Genomic DNA, 12,202 nt, shown 5'->3' with positions numbered 1-12,202 from the left:
CTATGCGGATTTCGTGGATTTTCACGAAATTTTTCACAGAATTAGTTTGTAGCATGGGGGTGTGCACCTCAGAGCGATTTTTCAAAATTTGATTTTGTTCTTTTTCTATTCTAATTTTAAAAAAATTTTTACCCTGCAAATTATCATAACGTGGAAGAGTAAATTACCAAACTATCATAACGTGGAACCGTAACGTAGGCGAGCAAATGAACATAGCCATATTGGCGAGAAATTCATCATTCAATATTCGTAAATATACAGGCGAACTAAATGACCTTTTAATTTTCTACTACGGGCAAAGGCCGTGCGGGTATCGCTAGTACATTCAAAAAAAGAAGAAAAAATTATAAACTGGGAATTTTTTGTCTTTGTTAATGTAACTATAAGTAGGTATATGCTTATTTTATCAATACCAAGCTTTCATATGTCTTACAGCGACCAATTTTAGACCATTGGCTCCACATTTTCAGCAATCATTCTCAATGTCGAACGATAATAATCGGTCGTTTTGGAAGTTTTCAGAACATCGTTTTCAATTCGCAATTGAATGAACAGAACAACAGGCCATATGGATCAACTTTGTGGGCCACTGTTTTCTAAAGGAAATGTGTTCGAAGTTACGCCTTTTTTTTTTCTTCTTGCATGATATTACGTTATAAGCTAATGCAGAGTTGGAATGAAATCAATTGATTCATAACTTATTTGCAAATTTTTTCAATGCCATCGGGCTTTTTCTTACCTAACAGCATATAAAGTGGGATCTTCTGCAGATACAGTGAGACTTTTATCATTGGGAACAGGAGGACTTGATGAAACCACCGATGGTAGTAAAAAGCTCATCTCAAGTGTGGTTTTGCCATCAGTTTTTGTAGATCTCATTCGGACAGGCACAGTCATATTGATCTTTATACCTAAAAAAAACATAAATAAATATTTCATTTTGATATTTTATGGAATTAGGTGCAATATGGTTGGTTAAGTGCAATATGATTACGTATAGTACATTTTAAAATTGTTTTTTTCAAAAATCTAATCACTCACTCCGGCAACAATAGTGACACAACGAGCACCGGAGCTTTGACTCCGCCTCCTTTTCCCCCAAACTCACTTTGACCCTTACTCCGCAAGCACTAGCAGAGTTGCGGGTTTTTGAGGGGAAATGACCGGCTCCGACTCCGACTTTTGGAATTTTAAACCTTCAACTCCCAACTCAGACTCCTTTACCCCGAAATCTGTCCTACTCCGATTCTGCAGTCATGGTTATAATTGCCCGAAATATAGTTTTCCGATTAAAAAAATATTGAATTTATTTGTATTGCTTTTTATTTAACAGACTAGAAAGTCACCCGTCAAAGTATGACGGGTGAAAATTCCTTCTACACTTCTGCATCTGAACGAAGCAATTGCCTGTTTGGGGATATTTTGATATTTGAAATGGTAACCCTAACTCCAGTGGATTAACTCTCAACTCCAGTAGGTAGCATTCATTGTTGACTGTTTTTCCGTTTCTTCATTCCCCTTAAATGAGTCTTACCAGTAAAACTGTTAAGTTGCCGAATCGAGTTGAGCCTTGTTACAATAAAGCCTTTCCTTCCATGTTAAACATTACCAAAAGACATTAAATACATCGCCAGCTCAGTCAATTCCAGCCGAGGACTACTATTTCGTGCTTATTAGCACTCATCAGCCTGACATAGAAGTGACTGAGCTGGAGGTGGAAAAAAGCACGAAACTGCAGTCCTCGGCTGGAATTGACTGAGCTGGCGGTGTATTTAATGTATTTCTGCCTTAGCCCTGGCTGATGGGCGGTAACTTACTGAATATACTTGCCTTGCCTTCAATATCGAGTTGAACCGAACCATTGTTTCGGTCACTCGTCTGATCAGTGCTAATTCTGCATTAGCTACCAGTTTGTTTGGCACTCTTGGCTTCCTTAAATGGTTTTCCACCTCCAGCTCAGTCACTCCTATGCCGGGCTGATGAGTGCTAATAAGCACGAAACTGCAGTCCTCGGCTGGAATTGACTGAGCTGGCGGTGTATTTCATGTATTTCTGACTTAGCTCTGGCTAATGGGCGGTAACTTACTGAATTACCAAAAGATGTTATAAAATTATCATGCCGTGGCGTGAGTTTTATTGTTGAAACACGCCGGTTACTCGATCATCGATTATTATTTATATGAGGATAAATAAGCATGGTAGTTTCTACCGTATTATTAATTCAATGCACAAAGAAGAAAAAGTTAAGTGCAATTACTGTGTTTTTGAATAAGATTTATATCAAGTTCCAGAATATATCTATAGTTGGGGCAAACCAAACTTGTCAGAGTCGTAATGCTGTGATTAGGGTCTGCGTAGCCTCACAATGCTGCCAGGCTAGGTTTGCCCCAACTGTAGATGAAAAGATTGTACGGTTTGTGACAGTTAAGCTGTTGTATTCATAAGAAAATCAAATAGTACAACTTACCTTGATCGTTCTCGCCGCTGATATAATTGAAAAGCCTTCTGAATGTTTTGAATTTAGCAATTCTTGGTACTCGAGATTCTTCGCTTGTCATCACCCAGGTCAACGCTGGATAGGAACGAATTTCATAATCCTTCAATAAAATACAAAACAGCTGTTTTATTTTTTTATACGTTTTTTTTAAATCAGTAAATCCTAGAAATTCAACAAAATTCATATTTTCTAACATTCATTCTAATAAATGCAGAGCATTTATTTGCGGTTTCTAGGCTAATCATTTAATGAGCATCTTTTTTTTTCTTTTTTTTTTGGATCAAACGATAACGTTTCATTATATATATGTTAGGTTTCAGTATCTTCTTTTTTTGAGCAGACATTTTTTAATTTTTGTTGATTTATTTACTTTGATAGGAAACACAAGAATTTGTTTAACTGTAGTTGAGGCGAATATAACCTAGTAGTGTCATAATGCTGTGATTAGGATCTGCGTATCCTTCCCAATGGTGCCAGGTTAGATCATAGATGTATTATAACTAAGTTAGATCATAGATAGTTAATACTACATCTATGGGTTTTGCCCGAACTATAGACATACATTGAAGTAATAAAACATATTGACCTTGGAATTTGCAAAAGAGGGTTCAAATTTTAAGGATAAATTTTTTTTTTTTAATTTTACACATCTGGCTCTAGTGCAATAAAAAAAATACTTATTTAAAAAGAAAAACTTCAAACCCAGGGCCCGATTAATGTATCAGGGGGATAGGCCAAACGCTTTTTTCGGGGCCCCTAAGTAGTTAAACCTTACAATTTTAGCCATTGCATAAAAACAATTTTGGCCATTATGGGGCCCTCTAAAGAGCAGGGGCCTTAGGCCATGCCTAGTTGGCCTATTCAGTAATCAGGCCCTACTTCAACCACAGATTTGGTGCCCCTTCTCATTTTGAAGCCCTAGACCTGAGCCCCATGTGCTCATGCCTTAATTCTATCCTGATGTCACCTAGTGAAAAAAATATGTCGCCTAGAAGAGACAAAATCAAATTACTGGGCGACATAAGAAACTCCAATATTAGCTCATTCTTTGCTTTTGTAAATGCATTTCAAATCCCGGGGGAAAATACGCCCACAATATCTCATATTTTTCTACGATCAGTTACGATTGAACTTTCCAAACCTTCTAAAAAAGGATCGATACTATCCCATCCCTGCGATCAGTTCTTTAAGGGTTCATAAGAAATCAATTTTCATTGTTACTTCCTTTTCCTCAGTAAAGGAAGTATTGTATTCGCGAAAAGTTTTACACAAAAATCGACCTTAATTTCCATTTTGCTCGTCCCCGAATGAATATAGGGATTTTTTTTTCAACCCGACCACACGTGGATACATGCCTAAAAACGTATAGACACCCGAAATATCCATTTTGACGATCCCTGAATTAATTACAAAGAGTTTTCTCATGACGTCCGTATGTACGTATGTATGTGCGTATGTGTGTATGTGCATATGTATCTCGCATAACTCAAAAACGGTATGTCCTAGAAAGTTGAAATTTGGTGCGTAGACTCTTAGAGGGTTCTAGTTGTGCACCTCCCTTTTTGGTTGCATTTGGATACTCCAAAGGGGGTCTTTTACACCTTTTTGGAGGAAAATCATTGTAAATTTCAGTTCAAACTCAAGTGGTGTTATAATTTAGCAAACACTTAGCAATATATCGCCAAGCTTTTGGTCGCCAATTTTTTGTCGCCAACTTCGCGACAAATTTGGCAGGTTTTTTTTACATTAATCCGTAACGTAATAAAACGTTTTTGTTTCGGTTCGCGACAAACTTGGAGTGAAAATATTTAAAGTGTTTCTTTGCTTACTCCAAGGCCCTATTATCATTCAAGTGGCGTAAAAGGAAGTCGTGTGATGCACACATCAGCTCGTTTTTTTTTTTTTTTTTTTTTTTTTTTGCCTGATTTTTTTTTTTTTTTTTTTTTGCCCTAACTTGCGTGATCGAAAGATGAAAGAAACCATTTTGTTCTATTTAGGGTTATCATTGGCTATCCCCCTTTTAGGACCGTGCTTTAGTTTGGGATATAAAAACTAAAGTACAGTCGAACTCACTTATAACAAGCACAAAGGGACCGTGATTTTCGCTCGATATAACCGAGTGCTCGTAAAGAGCGAGTCCGTGATTTAAAAAAAAAAAAAAACCATAAAAATTCATTAAACTTTCTTTTTCTTTTCTTATCTTTAATCACTGAACAGCACAAAATAGGTTATTTTTTACTTTGCTTTTAATTGTGTAAATGTCTCTGTCTTAGGTCATTGTTTTTGAGGAAAACACATACACACATATATAAAATTTTTAAATGATTCTTTGCTCCACAAATTAAAAAGTGCTATTTAGCTTGTTATCAAGATTTATGATTTACCAGTAACTTTGATTGACTTTGGAATGTTAAAGAAAATTTACCAAAACAGGATAAGCTGAGCTGGAAATCAATAGAAAATTTTACGAATCACAAAAATATTGCTCGCTTTAAGCGGGGTTTCCTCGTTAAAAGCGAATTATGCTCCCATAGATTTAACATTATATCAACCAAGTATTTCTGATTTCCTCGCTAAATCCGGGTTTTCGTTAAATCAGAGCTCGTTATAAGCAAATTGGACTGCATTTCAAAAAAATTTCGTGCAAAAGTATTTTCAATTTCAAGTTCAGTAAATCATTAAGTTTGATTAATGCTTGAACTCGAGAACATGACCATCCCTGAGTTTTTGAAGATGATTCTCACACACTACCCCTCTCCCCCCCCCCTTTTCGTCAATACTTACTGCATGTTGCTCAACAACTACGTAGTCGGCGCATTCCGAGTCTTTGTACCTACATCCGCTCACAACAACGCTGGCAAATATTACCTAAAAAAAGAAATGAAAAGAAGTAACAACAATAAGTGATTAACTTAAATATTAAAGAAAATATTACCTAATCCTGTTTAACTCTTTCTTCACATTTAAAAAAAAAAATCTTTCTTTAAAATGCATTTTTTAAAAAGATACTCACTCTGACTGAGGTGTGAACATCTTTTTAATCGTCCCCCCAGTTTTGTAATCATGGGGGGGGGGGACGAAAAAAAAGAACGAAAATACAATAGCAGTTTATAAAGTTAATTGCCTGCCAAGATAAAGAGCTCCCACATAAAGAGCAACAATGTTTTGGGAACGTTTACCTTTCATTCACATTTTATACAAATCTAAATCCGTAACATTGATGGGTACGAAGCAGTAATGACACAGAAAAATAATCAGATGCGTTGGCACGTCAACAGTGAAAACTTAAAAACCTTATATCTCGATAAAGGGAAGGAGAGGACAAATATTTTTTGGGTAAAATTTCATTCTAAATATGCTTTTTCGATTAGCCTATTCATTTTTTTTTTTTAAATTATTAGAGGAAGCTGCTGTATCCACGGACAAAATTTACTTTTCATTTTTTGCTGGTTTCTGGGTATAGATAATCAACCAGAAAAATTTTCTGACAGAATCTACAACTTATCATCTAAATTGGCAATTTTTGTCAGGCGAAAATCTAAAAGCTTTCAACTTCAAAAATTTTTTCTTAAAAACCATCTTTTTTGTCCGTGGGTACAACACCCCCGTTCACCCCGCGGATAGGTGCCTTTCCCCAATTCCCTCTCCCTTCAACTTTTCCCCAAAAAGCGATGTTTTCTATCAAATTCCCCAAATACAAAAATTATTTTTCCACTAATCTTTACTAATATTATAAAGAGAGAGGGCGAATTTTTGTGTGTTTATACATGTTCGAGGTAATCTCCGGAACCACTGCACCTATTTGAAAAATCTTTCACTACATGAAAGGTGCTTTTTTACTGAGTTATAGGCTATAATTCGAAAAAATCCGATAAATAGTTCTTTTTTTTATTCAAATGTAGGCCCAAATTTCACGTAAATTGCCTATTATTGGCTATTAAAGGGGTGAAAAATTACTTGCACATATTAATATTATATATCGTTAAAAAGGGCAGAATTTTCTGCGTTCTAAACAATTTATTTCAATGCTCTAACTTAATTACGGCGGGAGTAATTTGCGTTTATAGCTCGAACTTTTTTAGGCTTAGCTGAAATTTATGCAATACTTTCTTCATAAAATCTATCAGTGAAAAGTGAAGAAATTGTCCCACAGTTTTCTTTTTGACAGCAATTGGAAAAAGCGAGATTTTTTACTCCAGATCTCTCTCGACCTGGTAATTTTGCATGGTGTTTTGTTTCTTTTATTTAAGTTATTCTTTAAATTATTAAGTTATTCTTTTAATTAATTGTTGAATATTGACATAATTTTTGACAATGTGTGTTGAATATTGACACACTTGACACAATTTTTGTTCTCAAGGTAAACCGGGCAAGCAGTTTTTTAATATATGAAGATTTGAAAGCTACTGTTAATGTGATTTTAACCTTTTTGTTTGTTTTGGCGAAACATTTAATTATTATTGCCAAAGAAAAAAAACATCCGCTTCACTCGCAAAAGGGCTGGGTTCCGGTAGGCGCGGTCGCTTGGCACGTTAGGCGCTGAGCAGTTCAGTCTAGGATTATTGTTTTAAGGCAACCGTTAATGTAATTCATTGTTTTGGCGATTTGTTTTGAAAGAAAAGAAACTTTTGATTTGTTTTTATCCGAGTGAAATGTACGACATTTTCTTTTTTCTGACGATGATTTTTTGAATGTTCAACGGATGTTTTTTTGCTTTTCGTTAGACGAATGGATTATGATAGCATGGTTGCTTGGGCAAGTTTGGTGATAAACAATAGAGCTGCCGGAATTATTTTTACATTTGAACGATATTATTTGATGTCTTTTTTTGTTTATTTGGCGAAATATTTTAAATTGCAGTAAAAACCGCATCACTCGCTAAATAGAGTTTTAAAGCAACTGTAAATTTAATTTAATGATTTGACGAAAAGTTTTAAATTCCAAAGAAACTTAAATATATTTTTTTTTTTTTTTTTTGAAAAGGTGTGTGCGCATTTTATACAAAGAAAAACGATCAAATCACATCAGAGGGGGAGGGGGCGTCAATTTTTTTTATTCAATGGACTTCTATTAAATTTTTAGCACGGGCCATCGCTGTGGGGGGTACTGCTAGTATTTTTATAAAATGAATCGACTTCTCTGATATTTTTGTCTCTTGAAAAAAATTTTTTTCCCCAAATAGCCAAATTTTCTTATAAAATTCCCCAACTTTTTTTCTTCCCATTTTCGCTTTTTTTTTGACTTTATCTTTATTTACCTTCTTTACTAATAATAAAGCTGAAAGTCTCTCTCTCTCTGTCTGTCAGGATCTCTGTGACGCGCATAGCACCTAGACAGGTCGACTGATGTTCATGAAAATTTGGCAAAGAATCAGTTTTGTAGCATGGAGGTGTGCACCTTTAAGCGATTTTTCAAAAATTCGATTTTGTTTCTTTTTCTATTGCAATTTTAAGAACATTTTCTCGAGCAAAATTATCAAAGATGGATGACTAAACTACCAAGTTATCACAATGTGGAACCGTAACGGGGGCAAGCCAATTGGCGAGAAAGTCATCAGCATTATTTGTAAATATACAGGGGAACCAAAATACCTTTTAATTTTCTACTATGGGCGAAGCCGTGCGGGTGCCACTAGTCATAAATACAAGCGCCTGTCCAAGAGATAAGAAATAGCCAAAAAAAAAATTTTTTCTACTTGCATTTTACTACTATGCTTCTGTATGGTGCAATTAAAACTATGATTTTTGTATATATATATCCAAGAACATTCTTCGTATACTTATTTTTTGCCTGTTTCACGTATCAACTAGTAACCTCACGCAGAACTATTAATGCAAATTCCGTAGCATAATATTCCACATAATACGAAATGCGAATTCCATAAAGGTGAGCAAAGCTTAACCAACGCTGTATTCAGTGTTACCAGATTGGGGGAAATTTCCCCATTTTGGGGAAATCTGGTGCTCTCTGGGGAAATTTTGGGGAAATGAGTTTTGAGGGGAATTCTTTGGGGAAAATTTTTTTTCTTGGGGAAAACCTGGGGAAAAAAAACCCTCTGAGAAAAAAGAATTTTTTTTGTCACGTCAAGAAGTAGTAGTTACATTGTTTGTATCAAACAGCGTTGGTTTAGCTTTGCTCAACCTTTATGGAATTTGCATTTCGCATTGTGTGGAATATTATGCTACGGATTTCGCATTAATGTTCTGTGTGAGTAAATAGTTGATACGTGAAACAGGTAAAAATAAGTGTGATGAAGAAATTGTTCTTGGATAAATATATACAAAATCATAGTTTAAATGTACATACAGAAGCAGAGTAGTAAATGCAAGTAGAAATAAAACATTTGGCTATTTCTTATCTCTCGGTCAGGCGCTTGTATTTATGACTAGTGGCATCCGCATGTCTTTGCCCGTAGTAGAAAATTAAAAGGTCTTTTGTTCTCCTGTATATTTACAAATAATGCATGATGAATTTCCCGCCAATTGGCTTGCCCACGTTACAATTCCACGTTATGATATCTTGGTAATTTACTCGTCCATCTTATGATAATTTTGCTCGGGAAAATGTTCTTAAAATTGGAATAGAAAAAGAACAAATCGAATATTCCAAAAAATCACTTAAAGGTGCACACCCCCCATGCTACAAACTAATTCTTTGCCAAATTTCATGAAAATAGGCCAAGCGGTGCGCTATGCGCGTCCAGAGATCCTGACAGACAGAGAGATATCCAGACAGAGAGACTTTCAGCTTTATTATTAGTTAAAGATAAAGATAAAGAAGACAAAAAAAAAAAAAAAAAAAAATTAAAATTATTTGAATTCTGAATTTTGAATTCAAATTATGTTTTTCGCAATCACGAACTGAGACAGGACCCTACTAATTGGAGTTATTGTTTCTAGAAACAGCTCCTGTCTCCCCCTCACCCAGCCTGCCTCTCCTCCTGGGCGGTTACGTGTGCATAGTTAATGTGTGTAGGCTTGTGTGTGTGCGTAGACCTGTGTGTATGCACGTAGGCATGTGTGTGAGTGTGTGAGCGTGCGTGGTGTGTAGGACATGGACGTCTCCGACCAGGAGAAGCGGATAGCTCAGGACCGGAGCAGCCGCGCCGCGCCGCCTGCAGAGGACGGTGGGCGGTGGTGCTGCAGAGGTTTCTGGTCCAAAGCTGAAAAAGGCACGGAACATCAAAAACAGTCAAATGAGAACAATAAGCAATCGTGATTGCTCAAAAAAGCGAAAACGGGAAGAAAAAAGAAGTTGGGGAATTTTATAAGAAAATTTGGTTATTGGGGGAAAAAAAAAATTTTTAAGAGACAAAAATATTAGAGGAAGTTGATTCATTTTATGAAAAATATTAGTGGAAAAATAATTTTGATTTTGGGGAATTTTGATAGAAAAACATCGCTTTTTGGGGGAAAAGTTGGAAGAGAATTGGGGAAATCTGGATTTGACCATCTAGCAACACTGCGGCTGTTTTGAATGTAACTACTAGATGTCAAGACGCAAATTTAATCTACAATTTCTTTTCCCCAAGAAAAAATTTATTCCCCAAAGGAAATCCCCTCAAAATCCATTTCCCCAAAATTTCCCCAGAGAGCACCAGATTTCCCCAAAATGGGGAAATTTTCCCTCAATCTGGCAACACTGTTTTGGATCGAATTTTTAATTCTTGCGGAGCGCCAAAAATAATACTTTATTTAATGAATAATTCACGTGCTGCTAATAATTGCTCGCAGTGAGAATCACCAAACGCGATATCTTGCCAGAAAAGACAACCGTAAACGTATTTCATTGTAAAAACGTTGAATAAGACGTACAAATTGCTTCGCGCCATTCCCTAATACTATCGAAGAATTGCACGCGCTCTACATATGATGCAAAAAAATTTTTCGCTTAAAATGTTAAAGTGGAGCTTTTTTTTTTATACATTTGCATTAATAATTCCTTTCTTTTTTTCGAAAGAAAATTAATTACTCACAAATGAAGGTAAGAATGATCATTAAAAGTTAGTACAACAACTTTAACCGAAGTAGGAGGATTGATAAATTGCTAAAATCAGAACCTGATTATGCTTTTTTTTTTTTTTTCGTTTGCAGAGTATTTTAATTTAAAACATACTTAAGTGTTGCAATTTTATCTAGCATATCTAAAAGAAACTTACCAAAGCGGCCACTTTCAACATGTTCACAATATATTGTGTCGAACGAAGAATATTTAAATTCTACTGAAATGGCTTCCTTAAATAAATGTGTTATCTCCTCGGTTCCCAATGTTTACCACGAATTTTATTTTGTCGGCATCGATGAAAATACCTTATATAAGAAATGATTAGATGGAGTGTTATCAAGTTATTTCCAAACGAACTTTCTTTGAGTGAAAACAGCTCTTTCTCCGTGTTTATTTTTGAAGATACTAATATCAAACTCCTCTTTTTTCTTATCATTAGCTGAATTTTTGTGACTGTATTAGATTAATCCTACGTCGTGAAATGTTTTGGAAGAGGGAAAAATTGGAATTGTATTGATAAAATCTGACTCATTTTTGAAAACCGAAAAATTACCATAAAGAGTGGATTTTAATATTGTATATTGTTGATATAACGCCTTTACTACAGATATTCTTGGAAAATAGATGACTCAATCTTTTAGAAACACAAAATTAAAAAAAAAAAAAATATTTCCGTCATTTGCTAAAATTTCCAGCAACAAGGGAGTATACAGTGGCTCCCAAAAGTGTTCGTACACTTTTAAATTTTTTAGTAATACTAAAATAACGCAAAACTGAATTCGAATGTGAAGTTCAATTTTTTTTTTTTACATCATTCCTATTTCATTCTAAATAAAACCCAGTATTTTTTTTCAAAATATTGACGGATCTTTTTTTTTTTTTTTTGAAATGGGTCAAAAAACGAAGAGACAGAGAAATAACACGCCACAAAAGTCATCGTACACTCAAATATTTTCGAATAAATTCATTATTGAAATTATCATATGTCATTTTTTTATTATTTTCGCATTGTGTGACCCTTAAAAGTCATTTGGCTTTAATTTTTGGTTTATTTATTCCCTAATATTTTGCTTATTACTTTAAAATGGCTGGTATTCGTAAAAAACAAAACACCATTCGAAATTTGAATTTTTTCCCTCATAGTGGAGGTAAATTGGTTTGAAATGTCTCCTAATTTAGTTAATTTATTCCTTTCTATACTAAAACATGCTTTGATAAAAAAGGATAGGATAAAAGAATAGAAAGGTAAGAAAAAATCAACCGGCAAAGTTATCAAAGCGTGATCGGAGATTTACAGTTATAAAATTTATGAAAAATACACATTTGAGAGCTGTAAAAGTTTCTGCAAAATTTAATAAAACATTTATGTAACATTTAATTTTTACCTAAAATTGTTCGCCAAGTTCTCTGATTAGCTGGATTAATATGGGACCTCTTTAAGCAGAAATTTACTTGTTTGTGCGAAAAGCAGAAAGCTTACGCTTTTCGTCGCAAAATCGTTGATAAATAAGCACAAAACGTTTTGAATTACATTTACCTACAGAAAAAAAATGAATTCAACATTTTTGGTTAAATTTTTGTATAATTGTTAGTAGAAGAAAAATGAGAAAGTTAATCTTAAGAACTTAGTTGGATCAGTTAATCAGGACGGTGAAGGTGTTCTTGTGTGAGGGTGCATATCAGCATCAGGACTTGGTAGTT

At 34.7% G+C, this 12,202-nt stretch overlaps 1 protein-coding gene across 1 annotated transcript; it reads right to left on the bottom strand.

The window, feature by feature from the left end:
• Positions 1-735: 735 nt before the first annotated feature.
• On the bottom strand, positions 736-10,680 carry LOC129228673 (heme-binding protein 1-like). The gene is made up of 4 exons (XM_054863357.1): positions 10,656-10,680; positions 5,282-5,365; positions 2,468-2,597; positions 736-911 (listed from the first exon to the last, which is right to left on the bottom strand). Exons 1-4 carry the CDS (start codon positions 10,674-10,676, stop codon positions 736-738), a joined length of 411 nt encoding a protein of 136 aa, XP_054719332.1. The 5' UTR covers positions 10,677-10,680.
• Between the last annotated feature and the right edge of the window lie 1,522 nt (positions 10,681-12,202).

The sequence above is a fragment of the Uloborus diversus genome, chromosome 8, assembly GCF_026930045.1.
Source record: "Uloborus diversus isolate 005 chromosome 8, Udiv.v.3.1, whole genome shotgun sequence".
NCBI classification, from domain to species: Eukaryota; Metazoa; Arthropoda; class Arachnida; order Araneae; family Uloboridae; genus Uloborus; species Uloborus diversus.
Note: the sequence above shows the minus strand (reverse complement) of the source record. Positions and strands in the feature narration are given on the sequence as shown.

What these genes read in the sequence shown, in the direction of transcription:
- LOC129228673 (XM_054863357.1), bottom strand. Translation starts at nt 10,676, where the DNA reads ATGTTGAAAGTGGCCGCTTTG. An exon ending in TGTTGAAAGTGGCCGCTTTG is followed by an intron (nt 5,366 to 10,655) that starts GTAAGTTTCTTT and finishes TTCTTTTTTTAG; the next exon opens with GTAATATTTGCCAGCGTTGT. An exon ending in CAGCGGCGAGAACGATCAAG is followed by an intron (nt 912 to 2,467) that starts GTAAGTTGTACT and finishes TGTTTTTTTTAG; the next exon opens with GTATAAAGATCAATATGACT.